We start from the raw sequence: 24,436 nt of genomic DNA, 5'->3' as shown, positions 1-24,436 counted from the left end.
GCTGGTGATTTTCAAAATCACCCTAGAAGCGCTGGTGCAATCATTCCCTATGGTAGTGCTCACATCTGAGCGGTGCGATTCCGATCTGCTCACCAAAGCGCTGCCTGTACCATTTTCTGAGCGTTTTGAATCAATGGAAGGTATAGAGAAATCACAAAGTGCTGGAAAAAACGCTTTGTATAGCGATTTCCCAACCGCTTTTATAAATAAATACATTGTATTTATTTTCATTGTACATTTATTGTACATTCATTTTCGGGTGAAAGATTTCACTTTTCTGACTGACGTCAGGAAGTGAAAAAATGAATCGCTCTGCAAAAGCGCTTAGAAAAGCTCTTTACAAAAAAAAAGGTAAGTGCCGGGAGGCGCTAAAACAAATTGTGCTCAAAATTGAAAAAAGCTGGATCACAGTGGAGAGGCTGGGTGAATCTGTGCTAAGAATCAAGTTATGCATTGTGGGAAAAAAACACATGGCAGTATTCCTGGCAATTTGAACATCTGAGTGAAACTGAAGGGATGCAAGAGACAATATCATTGCATCACAATGCAATGCAATAATATTACTATGGGGATAGCAAACTGATTGCAGTGTGGTGCATTGCAGCGGGTTCCATCAGGATAACATGCTGCGTGCAATGCATTTACAGGGTAACGTGTGTATTTACAGTGGCAGTGAAGCATACTTTCAATGATCCAGTATGCTTCACAGCACATTGCATCACATGTCTAATGTACAATGCAACTTTTCAGCATCATTGTGTTGTGATTGTGATGCAAAGTGCATAGTGTGAAATCAACCTAAGCAATGTGCAGTTTCCTCTAAAAGGAGCAGTACAAATACTTCTACCACATGCCCTCACTTCAGCTTTCCTTTCATATATGTGTAATATGTGTACTGTGCTGTTTACATCCTTCAGGTTACCAAATAGATTCAATATCAAAACATTAAAATAACATATTAACACACAGCTTGATGCAATGAATTTATTGATAAATCAGCCAGAAAAGAAATGAAATCATATGTTGATATAAGTCAGTCATTAATTATTTGTTGTAAAGAGTATTGATTAAAGAATGTTGATTAAAGGGAAAAAAAAAGAGAGAAATGATTGGATTTTCTTGGATTATTGGTATGCAGTTACACTCAGGATTAGCGGGATCAGTCCGGTTCCTGGAAGAAAGAAGAGGCACATTTAATATGTCAAACCAATAGAAATTTCTGAGTAGCTCTAGACTGGGATCTCCAGAGTAGAGATGTTACGGTGCAGAGAGACACACAAATAACAAGTACAAGACTCTGGAACAATCTTTTTAGTGGGTTTTAAAATAATGAAAAACATGACTCAGATTTTAAATCTATACTCTACAGTGTGTATTTTATTTAGAAAGATGTTGATTACCTCTGCATACTTTTTCCTCACAGGGTTAAACAAGAAGGTTGAAAGCACCACCTCCAAGGGCAGGCACTTGAGCGCTACCAGAAGCACTTACACCTCCTTTATTACCATCAGTGGCACCTTTACCAACAGCAGGGAGATTTGCAAGAAGTCCTTTCGCACCATTAAGTGCTGCATCCTTGTAGAGTAAAAGAAAACATCTATGAAATGTTTGCATTACAAAGAAGCTGAGAAAATGTTTTAGTATAAATAGAGACTAAGCACTGGCGTAACAATAGAGGATGCAACCCCTGCCGCCGCGGGGGGCCCGGGGCCCCCCTAGGGCCCGCTCAGGGACTTTTGTAGGGCAGGAGGGGTCGCAGCATAAGAGGAGAGCGTGGCCGCAGATCGGTTTGGGAGGGGGGACATTCCCCCCCTCACCTCGGGCTCTCCGCTCAGTGCTCCCCTCCTGCCATCATTGGTGGCAGCGGGCGGCGGCGGCAGGCTGAGCACATACCTCCTTCTCGCCGGAGGTCTTCTGATCGCTAAGAGCTTCATGCTGCTTCCTGTTTACACAGGAAGTTACATGAAGCACATAGTGATCGGAAGACCTCCGGCAAGAAGGAGGTATGTGCTCAGCCTGCCGCCGCTGCCACTAATGATTGCAGGAGGGGAGCGCTGAGAGGAGAGCCCGAGGTGAGGGAGGGGGGGAATGTCCCCCCTCCCCACCGATCTGCGGCCATGCTCTCCTCTTATGCTGCGACCCCTCCTGCCCTACAAAAGTCCCTGAGCGGGCCTGGATTTTTTTTGCAGGGGGGCCCAGGGATTTCTAGGTACACCCCTGAGACTACGGCCAGAGAATGAGTACAGTATGCATGTCCAGGGCTTCCTAACATTACTCATAGTGGAATTTCACCAGGCAACATTGTTGCTGAAAACTACAGTCAAATATTGCTAGAAAAGAGTTATTTGTCAGCACCAGCACTAGTTCAGCAGACTATGACAGGCCACACCTTCACACATAAACTTCTCTCCAGCAACCTTCACGGTCCCGAAGTCCCCAGGATTGTTTTCTTTGCACCCCATACCATACACCTGGGCTTCCTTTTGGACTTGGCCTTCCCTTGTTCTCTCAAAGTGATAAGGCCCTTCATGTAACACAGTCAACCAGATCCTGCTATTTCACCGCAAAGCTTTTTTAAGATAAATACCTGCAGACAGATCATGGGCAGATGGATCGGGGATCTCCGCCAACAAATGATCAGTCCCTGATCCATCTGGCCGTATCCGCAAGCATTGTGCGCGCCGTCATAAATGACCAATCTTTTACATGATCCCGGCAAAACCAGCGAAAGTCAATGAGGATCGGGACAATCCGGCATTGTGGTCATTCAAAAACGAACAATCACCGCGGGTGGCATCCATCATGAAATATGGTTTAATGGTTTTATTATTGTTTATTTTTCTTTGAGGGTTGCAGCACTGGATTGGGGCTGCTGAGGAGGACGGAGGAAGCCTCAATAGGGCCCAGAGGCTTCCAGCTCCTGAGGTAAGTATCTGATTTTTATTTTAAAGAAAGTTGCAGGTTTACTCTAATTTATGCTACCTCTGGAGAGCCCTCTACAGTCCCTGAGGGATAGTTTTTAGAGACAAGTTAGTAGGGAGGGGATTAGTGTAAGGCGTGGAAAGGAGGGAGGTTAGTGTTTGGCGTGGACACGGTGGAGGGGTTAGTTTTAGGCAATAAGAATGCAGGAAGGCCGGCTAGCATTAGGCATGTTAACTTTCTGTAATATCTTGTGCCAAGATTCACCTGTGGAGATATCATATAAACCTGGGATAGTGTTAGGTATATGGCATGGAAAGTTGGAGTTAGCAGGATGAGAAGGGTGCTAAGGTTAGGTTTCAAAAAGAAAGAAAGATTAGAATAAGGAGTTACAGAATGAAGGAAGGGTTGGAATTAAGCAATAGGCAGTAGAAGGGCTTTATTTAGGCTTGCACAGAGAACTAAAGGACTAGGGTATATGATCTGTGCACGGAGGGCTGCCCCCCGCTCCATAAATGCATACAGTTTATACCTCCATCATATATACCTCTTATCATATATACCCCCTATATAAACCCCATTATCGGTGAGAGATCACCATGGCCAGTCAGAGGGGAAGCTTTGGCACGTGACCAATCAGGGGGGGCTGGCACCAGACTGGCCAATCACCGGCCAGCTGTTGTTTTTCTTGTTAACTTGTGCCTATGGTCTAGCGGCCATGACCACGGAACCGTCATTGGGCAAATCACATCTGATTGGTCACTGCTACTGACCGAGCACCCTATGACGGGGCTGTGGTCTCGCCCAGAGGACCATCGCCACCAGTTAGCAAAAGGAGCAGCAGGTATCTGTGATTGGCCAGTAGCACCCCCCCCTGATTAGTCCAGCAGGTGCCACCAGTTGAATGAGGGTGGGGATGAGGAGGGTAGTGTGTGCGCCAGGAAAGCGGGTGAGAGAGCGGAGAGGAGGCAGACACCTGGTGGCCCAAACTGTGTAAATACTGCCTTCTAGATTTTGCACCTGAATCATGTGATTTAGGTGGCTTCATGTTAGGTTCAACCCTGCACAGGAAGTAGTTATTTCAAATTCTATATCTGTGTTTAAAGGAATACTTAAGTCAAAATAAAAAAAATATTTTTACTCACCTGGGGCATCCCTCAGCCCCCTGAAGCTGTATGGTGCCCTCGCAGCCTGGTTCCGATCCTCCTGTCCCCGTCGGCGGCTACTTCCAGGTTCGGCGACGGCCGCCGACAGGCTGGGAATGCGAGTGATTCTCCGCGTTCCCAGCCGCTATATCACCCTTTATGCTGCTATAGCGTATAACATACACACTATAGCAGCATAGAGGGTGATATAGCGGCTGGGAACGCGGAGAATCACTCGCGTTCCCAGCCTGTCGGCGGCTGTCGCCGAACCCGGAAGTAGCCGCCGGCGGGGACAGGAGGATCGGAACCAGGCTGCGAGGGCACCATACAGCTTCAGGGGGCTGAGGGATGCGCCAGGTGAGTAAAAATCATTTTTTTATTTTGACTTAAGTATTCCTTTAAGGGGGCCTTAGATACTTTCCTTGCATTCATAACATGCATGGCTATAATTACTAGGTAATTGCTGGCAGTGTCTATCCAGGGATTTTTTTTCTGTTTTGGGGCTAATTGGAACTCAATTAGAACTCAATAGAGGTATGTTTTTTTCAACCCAAATAGCTATGTAACTATGTTTAGGTTAGACTTAGGTGTATAGGAAGGGGATTGCAATGAGAGGGGGGATAGGGTTAGATGTATAGGAAGGGGATTGCAATGAGGAGGGTTAGGTGTATAGGAAGGGGATTGCAATGAGGAGGGTTAGGGTTAGGCAGGAGAAAGAAATTCACTGGGGTGTAGGAGGTTACAAAGTGGTAGGGCAGGTTTGGGTTAAGCAATAAGTAGTAGAGATAGGGGATCAACCAGAAACTGGTACAAAAAAATAAAACAGATGAAACTACCGTTGCAAAGCCAATAGTAGAACACTATTTTACCTATCAGTAGGGACAAGTTAAAATCTCCTTTGAAGTAATTTTGAATTTGATTGACTCAATTTTTGGTCAAAAAAACAACAGATTTTCCACATTTTTGCAAAAATGAGAACTATTCTGAAAATGTGTTTTCTGATGCCCATTGACTTCAATGCATTTGGAAAAAATGTGTTTTCATATGCAAACCATACATTTTCATGTATACAGCCATCTATGCATCAATGTCGTATCTCCTGCTCAGTTAGCTCACAATTAATCTTGTACTGGAGAAAATTAAAACTTAACCTTTATGGGCAATTAATAAGTAAAAAGAAAAGACAATTTGGATGTAACTGACCAGAGACCAACAACTACACTAACATAGTGGAGGTGGATGTCGACCTGTCCTTACATCATGCAAATTAGCACCCCCAGTAGTTTGTGGAATGACAGGTTGAAATCCACTGCCACTATTTTTCTGTAGTTGTTAGTCACTGATAAATTACATGCAAATAATGTTCTTTCTCATGCTATCTTTCATCTGTGCTACAATGTAACAATGATAGCAAAACGAAAATGGCCACTAACTCTCATCACTACCTATAAATATCAGTGGTTGCCTAAATGAATGCACACTTCTATTTCATTCAATACCATTCTTACTACATGTGACAGCTAGGCCCTCTATCCAATAAGCAAGTAAATCTGAAGTGGGAGGAATATAGTTAAAGGTGAATGTGCCTCCCTCCACCCTTACTCCATGGCTGCCTGCACATTTAATCCTAGGCTACGTATGTATACCCCCTGATTCACTGACATTGTTGATCCTGATATGCACTGTCCACACATGATTATATTAATTATTACTCATGTTCCATCAGCATTATATCTACACACTAGCACTCTTATTCTTTTTGCACCTTGGTTATTTATAGGAGGTTTTTCAGGTGATTTGCAATTGTTCAGACCCGGGTCCAGTACTGCTTAACATTGGGTTCAACTTTTGAACCCATGTTGGGTAATTGTTTGCAGCCTGCAGGGTTGATCTTGACCATAGGAGGTGAGGCATTGTTGGTTGGTTCCACATAATATTGTATTGTGGTCAGTTGCTGATGTCAGCACTTGTTTTAAATGTTCTTAGATGTTCTTAGACAGAATGTCCAATAAAGCGTTGTTATATTTGTAATTGGTGGTGCAGCGTTTTTGTGCAGGATTTCTTTCCTTTTCTGGTTTCTAATATAGTTAAAGGTGCAATTGCCGATTACCTGTTGAAATGCTACTTGCTCGATTGCTGCTCTGATCCACATTTTGTAATACCTGCTAAATCACTGAGCTAAGGAAAAGCAAGCAGATCAGCTGCTCTGACTACTTTGTCTTTACTGGTGTCAGCCTTGCCTGGCTATTGTATCTCAGGCCCCCTTGAAGCCAAGCGGTCTACATTACAGCAACCAGCATTTTATAGGGAAACTAGTCTACCTAAGCCCGTTTAAAAACAGGCTCTAGGTAGTGATTTAACCGCGCATGCCCGCAGCGTGCGCCTGCGCCGCGCTCACGCATCGTGCGTGCCATGCGCACTTGCCTGCCCGCCGCATGCACATGGCCGCCCTGCTCCCTGGCCTCACCTCCCGTCCCAACGGCTTTCTGTACTGCGCACATGCGCAGTACAAAAAAGCTTCGGACAGACAGACAGGGAAAGTGGATGACGCAGGGACAGTTAGGTTTTATTGTATAGGATAAAGATTGCACCTTCCACCTTTCAGTCACCTCATATTCAAAAAGTGCCCGATACTTGGGATTATTATAACTGTTTGCCTTTTCCTTTTTCAGCCAAGTTATTACATACAAGTGAAACTTGAAAAATTAGAATATCGTGCAAAAGTTCATTTATTTCAGTAATTTAACTTAAAAGGTAAAACTAATATATAAAATAGGCTCAATACATGCAAAGCAAGATATTTCAACCTTTATTTGTTATGATGATGATTATAGCTTACAGCTTATGAGAGCCCCAAAATCAAAATCTCAGACCATTCGAATATTGTGAAAATGTTCAATATTCTAGGCTCAAAGTGTCAGACTAATCTTCTACTACGACTCTAACCAGCCAATTGATCCAAATCACCTGCAAATAGGTCCTATTTCATATATTACTTTCACCTTTTCACAGTAATAAATGGACTTTTGAATGCTATTCTAATTTTATGAGTTTCACTTGAATATTAATACTGTATGGATAGTCTTCTGAAATTCTCTATTGGCAAGAGTCAGATTCCTGTTTCGTCACATGAGTTGAACATGAGTCTATGTTAATTAGTTTGTCATTACTTAGCTATGTACACAGAGATTTTCCTCCCCTGAGATGATCCTTCATACTCATGCTGGGGAAAGCTGTCCTTTGACTTTGCTGACAAGTATTCGACTTAGCTACATTATCATTGACCAATAGCTATTGTTATTTTGGGAGCTTCTGCCAAAGTTCCTGCAACAGGATCCAGCTTATTTGTCCCCCCCCCCCCTCTACATAGAATAGAACTGGCTTCTCAGCTGGCAGCTGGGCAGTGTGTCTATACAGTCCTCCTTCCTAAAACTGTCACCCAAATACACTCTAACAACTGTTTGAAGTTAAAATAACTTAAAATGTGCACCGACTTTACATTCAAGGTCAGTTGTGTTTAGTTTGACCTTAGTTAGTCCCCTATTTACCATTTACATGTATAGCCAGGATATGAACGTATGGTAATCTCAATGTAAACTGAAATCAAAGTGATATCAGAAGCCTGTGTGTGCCAGCAGTATTACACCTGGGAAGATGAAGAAATAAAGAAGTAACTGATATCTTACCACAGCGCAAAAAAGTGGGTTAAGAATGCCATCAACCGTTGCCTGTAAAAGAAGATTTAGAAACAAATTATGTCAAAGTAATAAGTTGATGAGGTTTCCTTAGGTTGGTTGTGAAACTGGAATAAGAACTGACATTTACACTTTCTTTTTGGTCTTTCAAAAATTACCAGCTGCAAACTTTGGGGTATTCTCCAATCTGTGTGTGGCCAGCAACATTCTGGCACAATTCTGGAAGTAGTCAGAAAGATAACTGGAGACATATTATCAGCCAATAGAATCAGAATCAGAACACCTCATCTGCATATCGAGTCTGGGCCAATAGTTCAGAAAGTAATGACAACAGTCGTATAGGCCTTAGTAATAATAGATTTCTTTAAAGAAGAACTACGTCTCCAAAATAGTTTCTTAGACATAGGGGTGTTCGGAAATGCCAATTTCCGATTCCGTGGAAAATCCGCATTCTGCCATTGCCAATCACTGATACCGCTAACGATTCCACTTTCCGCTACAGATTTCCGCATTCCGATGCGGATTTCCGCCGGAAATCGCAGAAATTCCTGCGGATTTTAACATTGATTTTCTCAAAAACTATAAGGTCTTTTTGAAAACTTTTTCTTCATCTTGTTCACAGTGTCCTGTTTAATAAACCCTGAAAATGTGGTGTGTCTAGGACCTATGGGGGATTTGCTATTAACCGCTAAAGTTGGCGGCTTTTGACTGTAATATAAAATGCAGAAAATCCGCATTATCCGTCATGCGGTAATTGTAAGCCAGACAACTCAGAATGAATAAGACAATCAGAGAATGTGGACATTTCCGCCTAAATCCCAATTCTTTGATTGGTTTATTCATTCCGAGTCTTCTGATTGGCTTAAAATTACCGCATATCGGATAATGCGGATTTTCTGCATTTTAAATTACAGTCAAAAGCCGCCAACTTTAGCGGTTAATAGCAAAGCCCCATTTCCGATTTCTGCATTCCGATGCGGAAATGCAATTTCCGATCGGAAATACGGAAATTGCATTTCCGCAGAATCCGAATTAGCATCCCTACTTAGACAGTCTGTTCTCTGTTATATGGCTATAACATGTGTAATATATACTGTCTTGGTAGTAATTACTTTTGCCGTCAGCTACAGTGCAAAGCAAGTCAGGAGACAGTCTGTAAACTTCACTAAACATCAAAACTGTAATAGTGCTGTACACACTATATACATAAAAAAAGAACAAAACTTGAACAAAATCCTTGCCACCTGATGAGTGACTTACTAGAACCTAAAGCTGAGAATCCCCTGACCTGGGTGCAAACCTAATGTTTGTTACAATGCAGAACAGAAATAAACACCAGCACAAGATTCAGATACATTTTCTTTCAGACCACCACAAGCCTGTGGTTCCCAGAGCAGGACTACTTGGGCTGATCAAATTACCAATTTTTCCCCACAAATGTATCTAAAAAATGAACCGGGCTCCTTGAGTAGCTGTAATTTATCTGCAATGGGAGAGATTTGGGGAGGGGCAGCAGATTGCAAAATGTAAACCACAGAGGTCCAGGGCCATATGCAATTCACTTTTTCACCTGAGTTTTCTCCTAGGTGATATTTTTAAACTTGTCAATAAAATGCCTTTTAAGCCACCAGAAAGCAAGAAAATGCTCAAAATAAGTTTGATAGTACTATTTCACCTACTTTTCGGTACTTTTTTAGTTGAAAAGTGTTGGAAAGTTATTTAAAATCAATGATGAAAAATTATCTCCTAGGATAAAACTCAGGTGAAAAAGAGAATTGCATATGGCCCCCAGAGAGATGACTTGAGAGCACTGCAAATTGCAAACCTTTTTTCCTGTACAATTTTTGATGGATTTTTAAAGTTCAATGCAATTGTACTAAATGGCACAAAATTGAGGGCTTTCTGGGAAACTGCACATCATAGCAATTTCCTGATTGCATGTAGTGTTGGGCGAACAGTGTTCACCACTGTTCGAGTTCTGCAGAACATCACCCTGTTCGGGTGATGTTCGAGTTCGGCCGAACACCTGACGGTGTTCGGCCAAACCGTTCGGCCACATGGCCGAACTAAGAGCGCATGGCCGAACGTTCCCCGAACGTTCGGCAAGCGCTGTGATTGGCCGAACGGGTCACGTGGTTCGGGCCCGAACGCGCTCTGATTGGCCGAACGGTCACGTGGTTCGGGTAAATAAATACCCGAACCACGTCATATCTCCGCCATTTGTCTGTGGGTTTAGCTTTGGGTAGGCAGGCAGGGTAGTTCGCTCTCCAGCCACGCTAGCCAGGGTCCCCCCCAGTCATTGTGTGTCGCTGCTGGGAACAGTAGTACACCGCTCGCTCAGCCACACTATATATAGCATTGTTTACTGCCACTGTGTACCTCGCTCAGCCACGCTATATATATAGCATTGTGTTTTCTGACACTCTGTGTACACGGCTTAGGCTAGTCTGACTAATATAGCATTGTGTGTACTGCCACTGTGCACCTCGCTCAGCCACGCTATATATAGCATTGTGTGTACTGCCACTGTGCACCTCGCTCAGCCACGCTATATATAGCATTGTGTGTACTGCCACTGTGCACCTCGCTCAGCCACGCTATATATAGCATTGTGTGTACTGCCACTGTGCACCTCGCTCAGCCACGCTATATATAGCATTGTGTGTACTGCCACTGTGCACCTCGTTCAGCCACGCTATATATAGCATTGTGTGTACTGCCACTGTGCACCTCGCTCAGCCACGCTATATATATAGCATTGTGTTTTCTGACACTCTGTGTACACGGCTTAGGCTAGCCTGACTAATATAGCATTGTGTGTACTGCCACTGTGCACCTCGCTCAGCCACGCTATATATAGCATTGTGTGTACTGCCACTGTGCACCTCGCTCAGCCACGCTATATATAGCATTGTGTGTACTGCCACTGTGCACCTCGCTCAGCCACGCTATATATATAGCATTGTGTTTTCTGACACTCTGTGTACACGGCTTAGGCTAGCCTGACTAATATAGCATTGTGTGTACTGCCACTGTGCACCTCGCTCAGCCACGCTATATATAGCATTGTGTGTACTGCCACTGTGCACCTCGCTCAGCCACGCTATATATAGCATTGTGTGTACTGCCACTGTGCACCTCGCTCAGCCACGCTATATATAGCATTGTGTGTACTGCCACTGTGCACCTCGCTCAGCCACGCTATATATAGCATTGTGTGTACTGCCACTGTGCACCTCGTTCAGCCACGCTATATATAGCATTGTGTGTACTGCCACTGTGCACCTCGCTCAGCCACGCTATATATATAGCATTGTGTTTTCTGACACTCTGTGTACACGGCTTAGGCTAGCCTGACTAATATAGCATTGTGTGTACTGCCACTGTGCACCTCGCTCAGCCACGCTATATATAGCATTGTGTGTACTGCCACTGTGCACCTCGCTCAGCCACGCTATATATAGCATTGTGTGTACTGCCACTGTGCACCTCGCTCAGCCACGCTATATATATAGCATTGTGTTTTCTGACACTCTGTGTACACGGCTTAGGCTAGCCTGACTAATATAGCATTGTGTGTACTGCCACTGTGCACCTCGCTCAGCCACGCTATATATAGCATTGTGTGTACTGCCACTGTGCACCTCGCTCAGCCACGCTATATATAGCATTGTGTGTACTGCCACTGTGCACCTCGCTCAGCCACGCTATATATAGCATTGTGTGTACTGCCACTGTGCACCTCGCTCAGCCACTCTATATATATAGCATTGTGTTTTCTGACACTCTGTGTACACGGCTTAGCCTGACTAATATAGCATTGTGTGTACTGCCACTGTGCACCTCGCTCAGCCACGCTATATATAGCATTGTGTGCACTGCCACTGTGCACCTCGCTCAGCCACGCTATATATAGCATTGTGTGTACTGCCACTGTGCACCTCGCTCAGCCACGCTATATATATAGCATTGTGTTTTCTGACACTCTGTGTACACGGCTTAGCCTGACTAATATAGCATTGTGTGTACTGCCACTGTGCACCTCGCTCAGCCACGCTATATATAGCATTGTGTTTTCTGACACTCTGTGTACACGGCTTAGCCTGACTAATATAGCATTGTGTGTACTGCCACTGTGCACCTCGCTCAGCCACGCTATATATAGCATTGTGTTTTCTGACACTCTGTGTACACGGCTTAGCCTGGCTCTATAGCATTGTGTGTACTGCCACTGTGCACCTCGCTCAGCCACGCTATATATAGCATTGTGTTTACTGCCACTCTGTGTACACCGCTCAGCCAGACTATATACCATTGTTTACTGACACTCTGTGTACACGGCTCAGCCTGACTATAAAGCATTGTGTGTACTGCCACTGTGCACCTCGCTCAGCCACGCTATATATAGCATTGTGTTTAATGACACTCTGTGTACACGGCTTAGCCAGACTATATAGCATTGTGTGTACTGCCACTCTGTGTACACCGCTCAGCCAGACTATATAGCATTGTGTTTACTTCCACTCTGTGTCTGCTGGGCCTGGGAACAGTAGTACACCGCTCACCCGCCACTGTATAGCATTGTGCTCTGTGTCGCTGCTGGGAATAGTGGTACTGTATAGCATTTCTGTACTGCCACTGTACTGCTGCCAGTCAGCGTGTACTGTAAGGATAAGTGAAATGAGGAAGAAATCCGGTGAAAGAGGAAGGGGCAAGGGAAGAGGTGTTTCCCCTGACGGTTCACGTACAGGCCACAGGGGAGCACCCAAGAAAACCCACTCAATACCGCCCATGTTGTCCAGGACAACAACCCTCACAAATCCAAAAGAACAGGACCAGATAATTACTTGGATGACCTCTCAAGCGTCCAGCAGTGGGTTAAGCAGCACCAGCACATCACGCACGAGGTCCGAGTCCTCAGCCAGTTACAAGGAGCCAGTGGGCACAAAGCTGACACAACCGGCAGCGACACCACGCACACAACTGCCAGATAACCAGTCCTATGAATTACCTCAGGACACAATGGGGTATTCGCAGGAGCTATTCCCAGCCCAACAAACTTCCACCTATGAAAGGTCAATGGAGGAACAGCCAGAAATGTTGTGCCCGGATTCACAACCATTAACTGTGGGAAATGCACCGCGCACTGAAATACAAGGCGAGTCCGAGGAGGACTCGGAAACCCAAATCCCAGAGCAAGTTGAGCAGGAGGGGTTGCAATTGCAGGAGGTCGGCCGACAAGATCTGGAAGACGACGTTGGAGTGAGCTGCGCAGAGGTTGTTCTGGGGAGCTCTACTCCACGGCGGCGGCCCCCCACAATGACATATGACGAGTTTGAGGAGATGGAAGAGGAGGGTATGGACAATGTGGACAGAGACCCAGATTTTATTTGTGAACGAGAACATCGCCGTCGTAGCAGCAGCACAGATGAGTCTGTTGAAGAACCCACTGCTGCACGAGTTCGCCTTGTGCCACAAGGTAGGCGGCGCGCAATTTCAGGCACCACAAGCGTGGAAGTTAGAGTGAGAGGCAAAAGAGGAGGAAACAGAAATCGCCAGCAAGGAGGCAGGTGCTCCAAAGTCTGGGCTTTCTTTGAAGACTGCACTGAGGATGTTACCATGGCGATTTGCAAGGTGTGCAAGACTCGCCTGAGCAGGGGGAAAAGTATTAACAACCTCTCCACCACCAGCATGAGCCGCCACATGCTATCCAAACATCCCACTCTGTGGGCAAACGCGGCAGGACAGGGTACCAGCAACACTGCCTCCCTTGGGTTCACCAGACTCACCACCAGACCCGCCTCAGCAGCAGCAGTAGCCCAGCCATTGCGTGGTTCACAACATTCACAAACATCAGACGACGCTGACACTGTCACTTTCCGGAGTAGTGCTCTTGAGGTCTCCCAGTGTTCATCAAACACAACAACCAACAGCCCTTCCGTGTGCAGCGCTACGGTTCAGTTGTCTGTGTCGGAGATGTTTGAGCGCAAGAGGAAATTGCCAGCAAATGACCCCCGGGCCGTGGCAGTAACAGCCAGCATAGCCAAGCTTCTGGCCTGCGAAATGCTGCCATATCGAGTGGTGGAGACAAACAGCTTCAAGGGCATGATGTCAGTGGCCATCCCACGTTACGTGGTTCCCAGCCGCTACCACTTTGCGCGCTCTGCAGTGCCTGAGTTGCATGAGCACGTGGTCAGCCAAATAACCCGAAGCTTGAAGAATGCCGTTGCCTGCAAGGTTCACCTCACCACTGACACTTGGACGAGTGCGTTCGGCCAGGGTCGATACATCTCCCTTACCGCGCACTGGGTGAACCTTGTGGAGCCTGGCAGCGATTCCTCACCTGCTACGGCGCGGGTGTTGCCCACGCCGCAAACAGCTGCACCGCCGTCCCTCCCACTGGATAACAACAGCAGCACCTACCTCTCTGACTCCTTCTCCTCCAACGCATCTCAAAGCTGTACCTCATCCGGAAACGCTAACCCAGCAGCAGTAGGATCGTGGAAGCAGTGCAGCACAGCTGTTGGCATGCGTCAGCAAGCGTTGCTGAAGCTGATCTGCCTTGGGGATAAGCAGCACACAGGGGAGGAAATTTGGAAGGGAATAAAGGAACAGACGGATTTGTGGCTGGCACCGCTGGACTTGAAACCGGGCATGGTTGTGTGTGATAATGGGAGTAATCTCATTCGCGCTTTAAGGTTGGCTAAGCTGACACACATCCCTTGCCTGGCGCACGTGATGAACCTAGTAGTTCAGCGGTTCCTGAGGACATACCCAGGCGTGGCCGATCTTCTGTTGAAGGTGCGTCGAGTGGCCAAACATTGTAGAAAATCCAGTACTGCTTCGGGGGCACTCGCCAAGATGCAGGAGCGCTTCAATCTCCCCCACCATCGCTTGCTGTGTGATGTCCCTACGCGCTGGAATTCTACGCTGCACATGCTAGCACGCTTTTGTGAGCAGAAGAGTGCAGTGGTCCAGTACATGACGGCGCAGTACCGAGGCGCATCCGGCCAGCTGCCAAGCTTCTGTGGATCCGATTGGGCCAACATGTTGGACCTCTGCCAAGTCCTCCAAAATTTTGAGCAATCCACGTTGCTTGTGAGCAGTGACAACTCTTCAGTCAGCATTACCATACCACTGCTGTGTTTACTGAAGAGGTCAATGTTGAAAATCAAGGAAACAGCTGTCATGATGCAACTGGGGGAATCTGAAGGAGAAAACGATCAGCGTGATGGTACCAACATCAGGCCATCCGCCTCAGGGAACGCTGGCCCCAGCAGCTATGACGAAGAAGAGGAGGAGGAACAGCTGGAGTTGGAGCAGGAATTTCATGCCACCACTGACGAGGGCCAGAGCGGTGCACGTTGGACTTCCACAATTCAGCGCGAATGGTCAGCAGAAGCAGACCAGGAGGAAGGTGACGACTATGATGCATCACAACAACTATCACAACGCTCACAAGAGGATGATGAGGATTCTGGTAGGACTCTTGCACACATGGCTCAATTCATGCTAGACTGCATTGAACGCGACCCACGCATTGTGCGCATTCTGGACAACACCAATTACTGGGTTTATACCCTTCTGGATCCACGGTACAAACACAATGTTCCAAAACTGCTTGAAGAAAGAGTCAGACAGGTCAAAATGGAAGAATACCAGCAGGCCCTTGTGGAGACTTTAGAGAGGAGATTGACATCCTCCCCCTCCTCTAGCCAGTTGTACGCCGACAGACTGACTTCCGCAAACCCAGGACGACCAGGAGGGCAGCAAACAACGCAAGCCGCAGCTAGTGCCCAAAAGGGAACGGTATCGGCAGTGTCCTTGGAGTGGGAAAATTTTCTGACACCCATGCAGCAGCAGCCCACTGAACAGGAAGCGTGCAGATCCACCTCCAACACCGATCGCCTGGAGAAGATGGTCAAGGACTACATGTCAGATGACGTAGCTGTGTCGAACAATCCATCTGCACCCTTCAACTATTGGGTATCGAAGCTAGACACCTGGCACGAACTGGCAATGTACGCAATAGAGGTGCTGGCTTGCCCGGCAGCCAGCGTTATGTCGGAACGCTGTTTCAGTGCTGCCGGAGGCATCGTCACAGATCGGCGTATCCGCCTCTCCACAGAAAATGCAGACCGTCTGACTCAAATTAAAATGAATCAATCCTGGATTGGAAACGACTACGCAACACTCCAGGACCCCAACCAAGTAACATGACCAATGAACATCTGGGATGGTGTAGCGTTACCGGTCCCTGTTTATTGAACCTCTCATCTGTATTACATTTATGACTGCATGGCGGCAAAAAGCATTGCTGCTATATCCGCACGCTTTTTGTCCTCATGCAAGGCCTGGGTTGTTGTGTCTCACAAAGCGTGGCCTTCTCCTCCTGCGCCTGCTCCTTTTCCATCACGTGTGCTGCTGCTGCTGCTGGGTTAGCGTTGCCGGTCCCTGTTTATGGAACCTCTTATCTTTATTAAATTTATGACTGCATGGCGGTACAAAGCATGCTATCCGCACGCTTCTTGTCCTCATGCAAGGCCTGGGTTGTTGTGTCTCACAAAGCGTGGCCTTCTCCTCCTGCGCCTCCTCCTGTTCCATCACGTCTGCTGCTGCTGGGTTAGCGTTGCCGCGTGGTCCCTGTTTATTGAACCACTTATCTTTATTACATTTATGACTACATGGCGGTACAAAGCATGCTATCCGCACGCTTCTTGTCCTCATGCAAGGCCTGGGTTGTTGTGTCTCACAAAGCGTGGTCTTCTCCTCCTGCGCCTCCTCCTGTTCCATCACGTCTGCTGCTGCTGGGTTAGCGTTGCCGCGTGGTCCCTGTTTATTGAACCACTTATCTTTATTAAATTTATGACTGCATGGCGGTACAAAGCATGCTATCCGCACGCTTCTTGTCCTCATGCAAGGCCTGGGTTGTTGTGTCTCACAAAGCGTGGTCTTCTCCTCCTGCGCCTCCTCCTGTTCCATCACGTCTGCTGCTGCTGCTGGGTTAGCGTTGCCGCGTGGTCCCTGTTTATTGAACCACTTATCTTTATTACATTTATGACTGCATGGCGGTACCTCATGCAAGGCCTGGGTTGTTGTGTCTCACAAAGCGTGGCCTTCTCCTCCTGCGCCTGCTCCTGTTCCATCACGTGTGCTGCTGCTGCTGCTGGGTTAGCGTTGCCGGTCCCTGTTTATGGAACCTCTTATCTTTATTAAATTTATGACTGCATGGCGGTACAAAGCATGCTATCCGCACGCTTCTTGTCCTCATGCAAGGCCTGGGTTGTTGTGTCTCACAAAGCGTGGTCTTCTCCTCCTGCGCCTCCTCCTGTTCCATCACGTCTGCTGCTGCTGCTGGGTTAGCGTTGCCGCGTGGTCCCTGTTTATTGAACCACTTATCTTTATTACATTTATGACTGCATGGCGGTACCTCATGCAAGGCCTGGGTTGTTGTGTCTCACAAAGCGTGGCCTTCTCCTCCTGCGCCTCCTCCTGTTCCATCACGTCTGCTGCTGCTGGGTTAGCGTTGCCGCGTGGTCCCTGTTTATTGAACCACTTATCTTTATTAAATTTATGACTGCATGGCGGTACAAAGCATGCTATCCGCACGCTTCTTGTCCTCATGCAAGGCCTGGGTTGTTGTGTCTCACAAAGCGTGGCCTTCTCCTCCTGCGCCACCCTCCTCCTGTTCCATCACGTGTGCTGCTGCTGGGTTAGCGTTACCGGTCCTTTTTCCTGGAACCTCTTATATGTATTACATTTATGACTGCATGCCGACAAAAAGCATGTTACCTGTGCAAAGAAAACAGACATTTCCCGCATTTAAAAGACAGTTTTCCCTTTGAAACTTTAAAATCGATTTTCTCAAAAACTATAACCTCTTTTTGCTAAAAAAATTTTTCCTCTTGTACCCAATCCCAAGGTGCACATACCCTGTAAATTTGGGGTATGTAGCATGTAAGGAGGCTTTACAAAGCACAAAAGTTCGGGTCCCCATTGACTTCCATTATGTTCGGAGTTCGGGTCGAACACCCGAACATCGCGGCCATGTTCGGCCTGTTCGGCCCGAACCCGAACATCTAGATGTTCGCCCAACACTAATTGCATGTGAGTTGTAAAGCAGATTAGAACATGTGCAAGTGAAACAAAGCCTTTAAAATAATGGTAGGTTTGCAGAATTAGAATCTCAGACTAAATACAAACAACCAATAAACAAATAAACATAATATATTGATAATAATCTAATTATAAAAATTAGGACTTTGGTCAGCACCATGTATACTATAGCCTCCTGTATCGTATTCACTTTGTAGTGTCTCATGTATTGTTTCTATATTGTCCCCTGAGTGGTGCCTATTGTATAGTGCCCTTAGTATATTGTCCCTTTGTAATACTCCTTGTATTGTGCCAAGTATATGTCTAGTTCTCCTCGTACCCCTTAGGCATAGCTTGTACTGGCATATGCCCTGCCTCCCACTCCCAGATTGTGCAATGCTTGGCTATGCCAGTAAAGCACAGTTATCTGCTTGGATGATTTCCTTGCGGCTGGCGATTTATTGTGTGATCTCAGAAATCCTATGAGAAACAGCTGCAATAAAGTTATCAGCGCTAAATATCTTGTGATAAGCTCCAATGCACAATCTGCAGAGCAGTGGATAGCAGCTTGCTGCAATGCAAGCTCTGAACTGGTGGGGGTTCTGTGGTTCAGAAATCATAGCGGCCATACATTTAAGAATAGCACTTCAGAACTATGGTGCTTCTTTAATGTTTTAGGACATTTCTAAAATGTTAAATAACGATAGTAACAAAATGTCATTACTGGCATCTAGTATTATTATTCATTACAAGCTCCCAGCAATCACATCTCCTCCACTTCCTGGTTAGTTTCCAAGTGTCCTGCAGCCAGCAAATTCCAGTGCAGGAACTGAAGCCGCATGGTGATTGGCTAGCTGCAAGAAACCTTCAAACTAACCAGGAAGTGGAGATGTTATTGTCAGGAGCAGGTAATCTATAATAAAGCCCCTGCCCACTCTCACACTGAACCCCCTCTTCACCTATGCCTAACCCTAAGACCCCACCTGGTGACTATACCCCTGCTGCCAAACCTTAACCCCTTAAAGTGGAACTTCAGCGTAAACAAACATTCTGTCATTAAGTTACATTAGTTATGTTAATAAAAATAGGTACTGTATATACTCGACTATAAGTCGAGAAATTTAGGTCTGATCTACTTTTGTAAAGTAGGGGGGTCGACTTATACTCGCAACAGACCTACATTTCTGACTTGAAGCAGAGTATAAAGCATCTCCTCTGCTCTACATTTGCTGCATTCTGCCCCCCTTGTGCTGCTAGCCAGCCAGATTGTGTCCCCCTGCTTCAGTTAAGATGCCTGGTCGCCATAATCCGCCTCCCCCTGCAAGCTGCATAATGGATTAACCTCCGCTCTGATAACACATGATCTCATACAGCCAGCGGAGCAGGAGCAGCTAAAATCCTCAGTTGAATCTGGAGCTCCATTTAATCTTTTTACTGCTTTAATCACTGAAGTGTCAGCACTGCTGATAACAGTGACACCTTTATTGTGCAGTGCTGGGGAGAGCAGCATTATCTATCAGCATTGAAGCAGTTTGCATTAGGGCTGGTTCAGACGGACGTTTCGGCGGTGTTACGTTCGGGGCGTTGCGGCAGCTGCACGGTCAGGTTTTCAGTAACCTTCGCGTCGCGGTCGCGTTTTTAATCCCCCTAGGGGGACATTAGCCGTCGCGGTTGGCCGCCCCCTGGAAGCTACATGTAGCTTCCAGGGGCAGCACGAACGCTACCGAAAATCGGGACCCGAACGCCGCGTTCGTGTAAAAGCACGCAAAAGCTCGGTGTAAACGCTTCCATTCACCTGAATGGAAGTGTTTAGCGCAACGTTCCAAAGGCTTGCGGTAAACGCACCGCAAGTGTCCGTCTGAACCAGCCCTTAGGTCTCCCGGTCCTGCTTCCTAGTGACATGAGGAAGTGGGGGAGGGGATCAGAGTAGCAAGACATGCTGGATGGGAGCTGAAGCCAGCGTGTTTCAGTGATTTGTGGAGGATATCAGCATTGAGAGGAAGTTTAGATGCATCCAGACTGGGTAATTCTCTAACATGTTTATTTGAGTCATAGGATTGGGCTCATCTTCCCTGTCAGCACTCAGCTCCTGTGTGCATTGTTGCTTATCATTGTTTTTATAACTGAGGCAAGATACTTGAAGTGATTAACCCCTTGTGATCTGCAAGCATGTTTCCAACACTGTGCTGCTTTTAATGTTCTGTATTAACATATCAGCAGCGCAGTGTGAGGAAGATGCATGGAGATCATGCATGGTTGCTCCTGGTATCAGTATCATACATGCCCACTGTTATTATTATTTAGTATTTATATAGCAGTGACATCTTCTGCATTGCTGAACAGAGTATATTGTCTTGTCACTAACTGTCCCTCAGAGGGGCTCACAATCTAATCCCTACCTTAGCCATATGTCTATGTATCATGTAGTGTATGTATCAAAGTTTTGGGCCAAGTTAGGGGGAAGCCAGTTAACTTATCTGTATGTTTTGGGATGTGAGAGGAAACCATAGTGCCCGGACGAAGCCCACACAGACACTGGCAGAGCATACATTGTTACGTTGCATACAGATGTTGACCTGGCTGGGATTCGAACCGGGAACCCAGCACTGCAAGGCGAGAGTGCGAACTACCTTGCCAGCATGCTGCCCTTAAAGGAATACTATCGATCCACATATTTTTTTCAATTGACACAGGAATTGTTTAGGAAGTGCTGCTAAGTACTGGTGTATACATTTTAGTAGCAACTTCTTTGTTTACTGTTATCAAAATAAATTCAAACTTTACTGACGCCAAAACTGACGGCTGACTGAGCCATGAGGAGAGGGGAAATTCCCCTCACACTTGATCAGTGAACTCTATGTGTAACTCTGCATGTGACAGAGAAGAGAGCTCCCAACAGCTGCAGCTCCTGTGTCCTGTGTTTCTGACTGACGTGTCTGAAGAGAGCAGAGGAAATGTAACTAATTGTCACAGCTTTTCATACGGCTTTTGCTTTCAGAGTTTGATATGTTTAATATTTGCTTTCTGTAGTCTGATATGCAACTCTGGCTGTGCATTGAAGCAGACACCCCTTCTGCAATTGATTTGTCCCAATGTAGCTAAATCCTACCCTCAATAAATTACAGCTTTTGCCTCTGATATTTAACATGAAAAGTAGGAAAATGTTTACACAGCTACTTAGACATTATTTGCACACTGTCATTTTAGAACACTTTTGTATCGATAGTATTCCTTTAACCTTGTTTATGATTTCTTCCAAAGACAGAAGGTTTGGACTTGACTACAACTTTGCTGGATAGACTTATATTCGAAACTAAATGCCATTAAAAAAATGCGATTAAAAAATGCCAGCTTAAGAGGGTCAAATATTGGGGTCGACTTATACATGAGGTCGACTTGTATTCGAGTATATATGGTGGGTAATATAATCTCTTACCCACCCTGTTTTAAAATAACAGGCAAATGTTTGTGATTTCATGGGGGTAGCCATCTTTTTGGTTGAAAGTAGGTGACAGGGAGCATGAGACACAGTTTCAACTGTCCTGTGTCCTGATCACCCCTCCCACCTGCGCGCGCTAGGCTTCAAATCTCAAATTCAAAATGTAAAAAACTAATTTGCGCAAAAACAGCAGAACGAGAACAACAACATCAGAAATCCCATCATGCTTTTTAGTCTGGAGGTTCACTTTTCACTTCACAGTAGGAGTGTGCGCTGTTGGTCATCCACAAACTTTCATAGCATTTGAGTGATGTTTTCCTGACTGATTTGTTTATAAGCACTGCACCCGGACATGGTAGCTGCTGTATCTTCAACAATAAATTCTGTCTACTAGCTACACTTTACCCCCTATCCACATGTAATGCTACTATTCTTCACCTTTAGCACCCCAATCCTGTCAGAGTGCCTGCTTGTTCACTCTTTACCAATAAGTAGTAGTGGTGGATACACTGTTTACTATCTGGTGTGAGAAGAGGAGGAGCAACATAAGTGCAGGAGTGACTGTTTTCAGCAGTCCCTGTAGGAGCAGGATCAGCAGGAATGTGGAGCAGATCACCTAACCACCTGCTGGCCAGGCATGACAACATGTGCAGCAACATGTCTGAGACCAGGCCCTGCATGACTAGAACTGGAGCAGGTAGAAAAGCAGCTGGCACTGCAGCGTTCTTCCCCTTCTATACTCTTGCTAATATAGTAATTTGATTGTATAAGCAATGGGGTTACACTAATCCAGGTCATTTGCCCCCCCCTCAGCCCCTCCAGATGTACATGATGCCAATGCATCTTTTTAAATGAGTCCATTCCCACCTAGTCCCCACCTCTGCCACTTTTGACTAACATGGTGCATCGTATATGGTATCACTTTTCCTCACAATTTTGCATTTATATACTTTTATCGATTTTTTTTATTTATATATGCACAATTTGCACTTTTCTATGTGCACCATGCATAATTGTGCAATTACTGTAGCCACTTACTGTGGTGTTTACTGTTCCAGTCCCTGCCTTAATATAAATGTACACTATAAATATATATATATATATATATATATATATAATATATATATATATATACATGTATATATATATATATATATATATATATATATATATATATGTACTGTATATATATGTACTGTATATATATGTACTGTATATATATATATATATATATATATATATATATATATATATATATATATATATATATATATATATATATATATATATTTCGCTCACCAGTGATATTTTATTCAGCCACTAGATGGCACCTATCCCCCACTGTCATCCAATACATGCAATAGCATTTGCAGCCATCTAATAAGTTTGGTCTGCAAAGGATGCCATAAGTGGGAGGTGAGGCAACAACCAGGAAGTTTGGTGGAACACATATGTGTTCCACTGTGCTATTTACTGCTCTTAAAGGAAATGGGCAGATTTTTACGGCGTGGATGCGCCGAATACCGTCCCTAGAGCTTATTTAAACCTGGATTATTGGGAGCTTGCTCTCCAGCCTCAGTAGAATCGAGATATAGCACGAAACGGCCATCAGGCGAGCAGTGCCCAGCACCCACTGCTACCACCACACCTCTGAGCACCGGTATGTCCATGCATGCTGCACTACTGTTTTGTATTTGCCCATTTGGACTGTGCCTCAGTTTTTGAAGAATAAATGTACTTTGCAGTGCCGATCATTCCTCCTCCTTCCTTCATGACTACAACTGTTATCACTAGTCTTTACACGGTTAGGAAACCTACAATCTCAGCAGACAACATAAAGAGGAAAGGCTAAGAGAATATACAAGCAGTAATAATAACAGCAGTAAGAATTTACCGCAAGATTTGATGCAAGTGGTTGAACCAAACTGATGACAGGTTGTACAGTTTCAAGGGCTTTCTGAAAAAGAGACACAACATTACTGGTTACTTCCAGGACAGGACAGATAGCCATACATTTACATTACATATCACGGAATAGGCCACATCTGACCACAATATAATGTGTATAAGGGTCCTTGATTCTCCCCAAAGTGTCAGTGAAAGATCATCCAGACTAGCCAACCTTATTCTTCTTTAGCTCACCCCACCAGCTCTGAGCCACTTTATCTCTCTTCATAGCAACAGAGCACATCACTAGCCTGGAGGCTAGCGATGTGCCTGTACAGAACTCAGCCCCAAAATGTTGCCTGACTGACTGAGTCCTTATCACTTGTAGGTCCCACTAATTGTAACTGTATCCACTCCTTAAAGGGAACCTAAACTGAGAAGGATATGGATTTGTCCTTTCAAAATAATACCAGTTGCCTGACTCTCCTGCTGATCTTGTGTCTTTAATGCTTTCAGCCACAGCCCCTGAACAAGCATGCAGATCAGGTGCTCTGACTGAAATCAGACCGGATTAGTTGCATGCTTGTTTCAGGTGTGTGATTCAGCCACTACTGCAACTAAAGACATCAGCAGAAGAGTCAGGCAACTGGTATTGTTTAAAAGGAAACATCCGTATCCCTCCTAGTTTAGGTTCCCTTTAAGGCACAGTTCTAAATATCTAAATATATTACCTGGCAGCCTGGTAAGTGCAGTGTCTAGGAGCTAAGCCTCGTATACACAGTAACATGACAACATACATAAGTGACTATTTAGGGATGTCTCAGCCATGAAGCTAGTATGTCTACAAGTGTCCCTGTAGTCATTTGAAGCTATGGCATAATGGTATGATGAGTTATTTTTAAATCAATAAAATACCTTTAAATTCCCCACCATGCAAGAAATGATTTAAAATAAGTTTGACATTACTTTACTTTTTACCTACTTTTTAGTACTTTTTGAATTGCTTAGTGTTGAAACTCAGGAGAAAAGTTAATTGAATAAGAGCTAGTATCTTTACAGGACAGCGACCGTTAAGAGCATTGTTCCTCTCCTCACCTCAGCTGCCAGAAGCTCCATTGTACACTGCGCTGTCATCCCTCCTCCCATCTCTGTCAACTGACTGTAAACATTGGCCCCTATTCAATTCAATTTTTCTCCTACGTTTTCTCCTAGGAGATAATTTTTCACCTTCTATTTAAAGGGAAGATCCGCGCTGC

The 24,436-nt window shown here is 45.3% G+C and overlaps 1 protein-coding gene across 1 annotated transcript in view; it reads right to left on the bottom strand.

Moving 5' to 3' along the window:
• Window positions 1–970: 970 nt before the first annotated feature.
• The window catches only part of LOC137522501 (uncharacterized), a 64,448-nt gene continuing 40,982 nt past the window's right edge, over window positions 971–24,436 (bottom strand). Inside the window, exons 12-15 of the mRNA XM_068242573.1 lie at window positions 23,188–23,250; window positions 7,751–7,792; window positions 1,401–1,575; window positions 971–1,171 (exon numbers count right to left, since the gene is read on the bottom strand). Of these exons, the coding sequence (XP_068098674.1) occupies window positions 1,426–1,575; window positions 7,751–7,792; window positions 23,188–23,250 (255 nt within the window). The 3' untranslated portion in view covers window positions 971–1,171; window positions 1,401–1,425. The remainder of the gene's footprint in view (window positions 1,172–1,400; window positions 1,576–7,750; window positions 7,793–23,187; window positions 23,251–24,436) is intronic.

Source organism: Hyperolius riggenbachi, chromosome 6 (assembly GCF_040937935.1).
Source record: "Hyperolius riggenbachi isolate aHypRig1 chromosome 6, aHypRig1.pri, whole genome shotgun sequence".
Taxonomy (NCBI): Eukaryota; Metazoa; Chordata; class Amphibia; order Anura; family Hyperoliidae; genus Hyperolius; species Hyperolius riggenbachi.
This window is presented reverse-complemented; position numbering and strand designations above follow the sequence as displayed.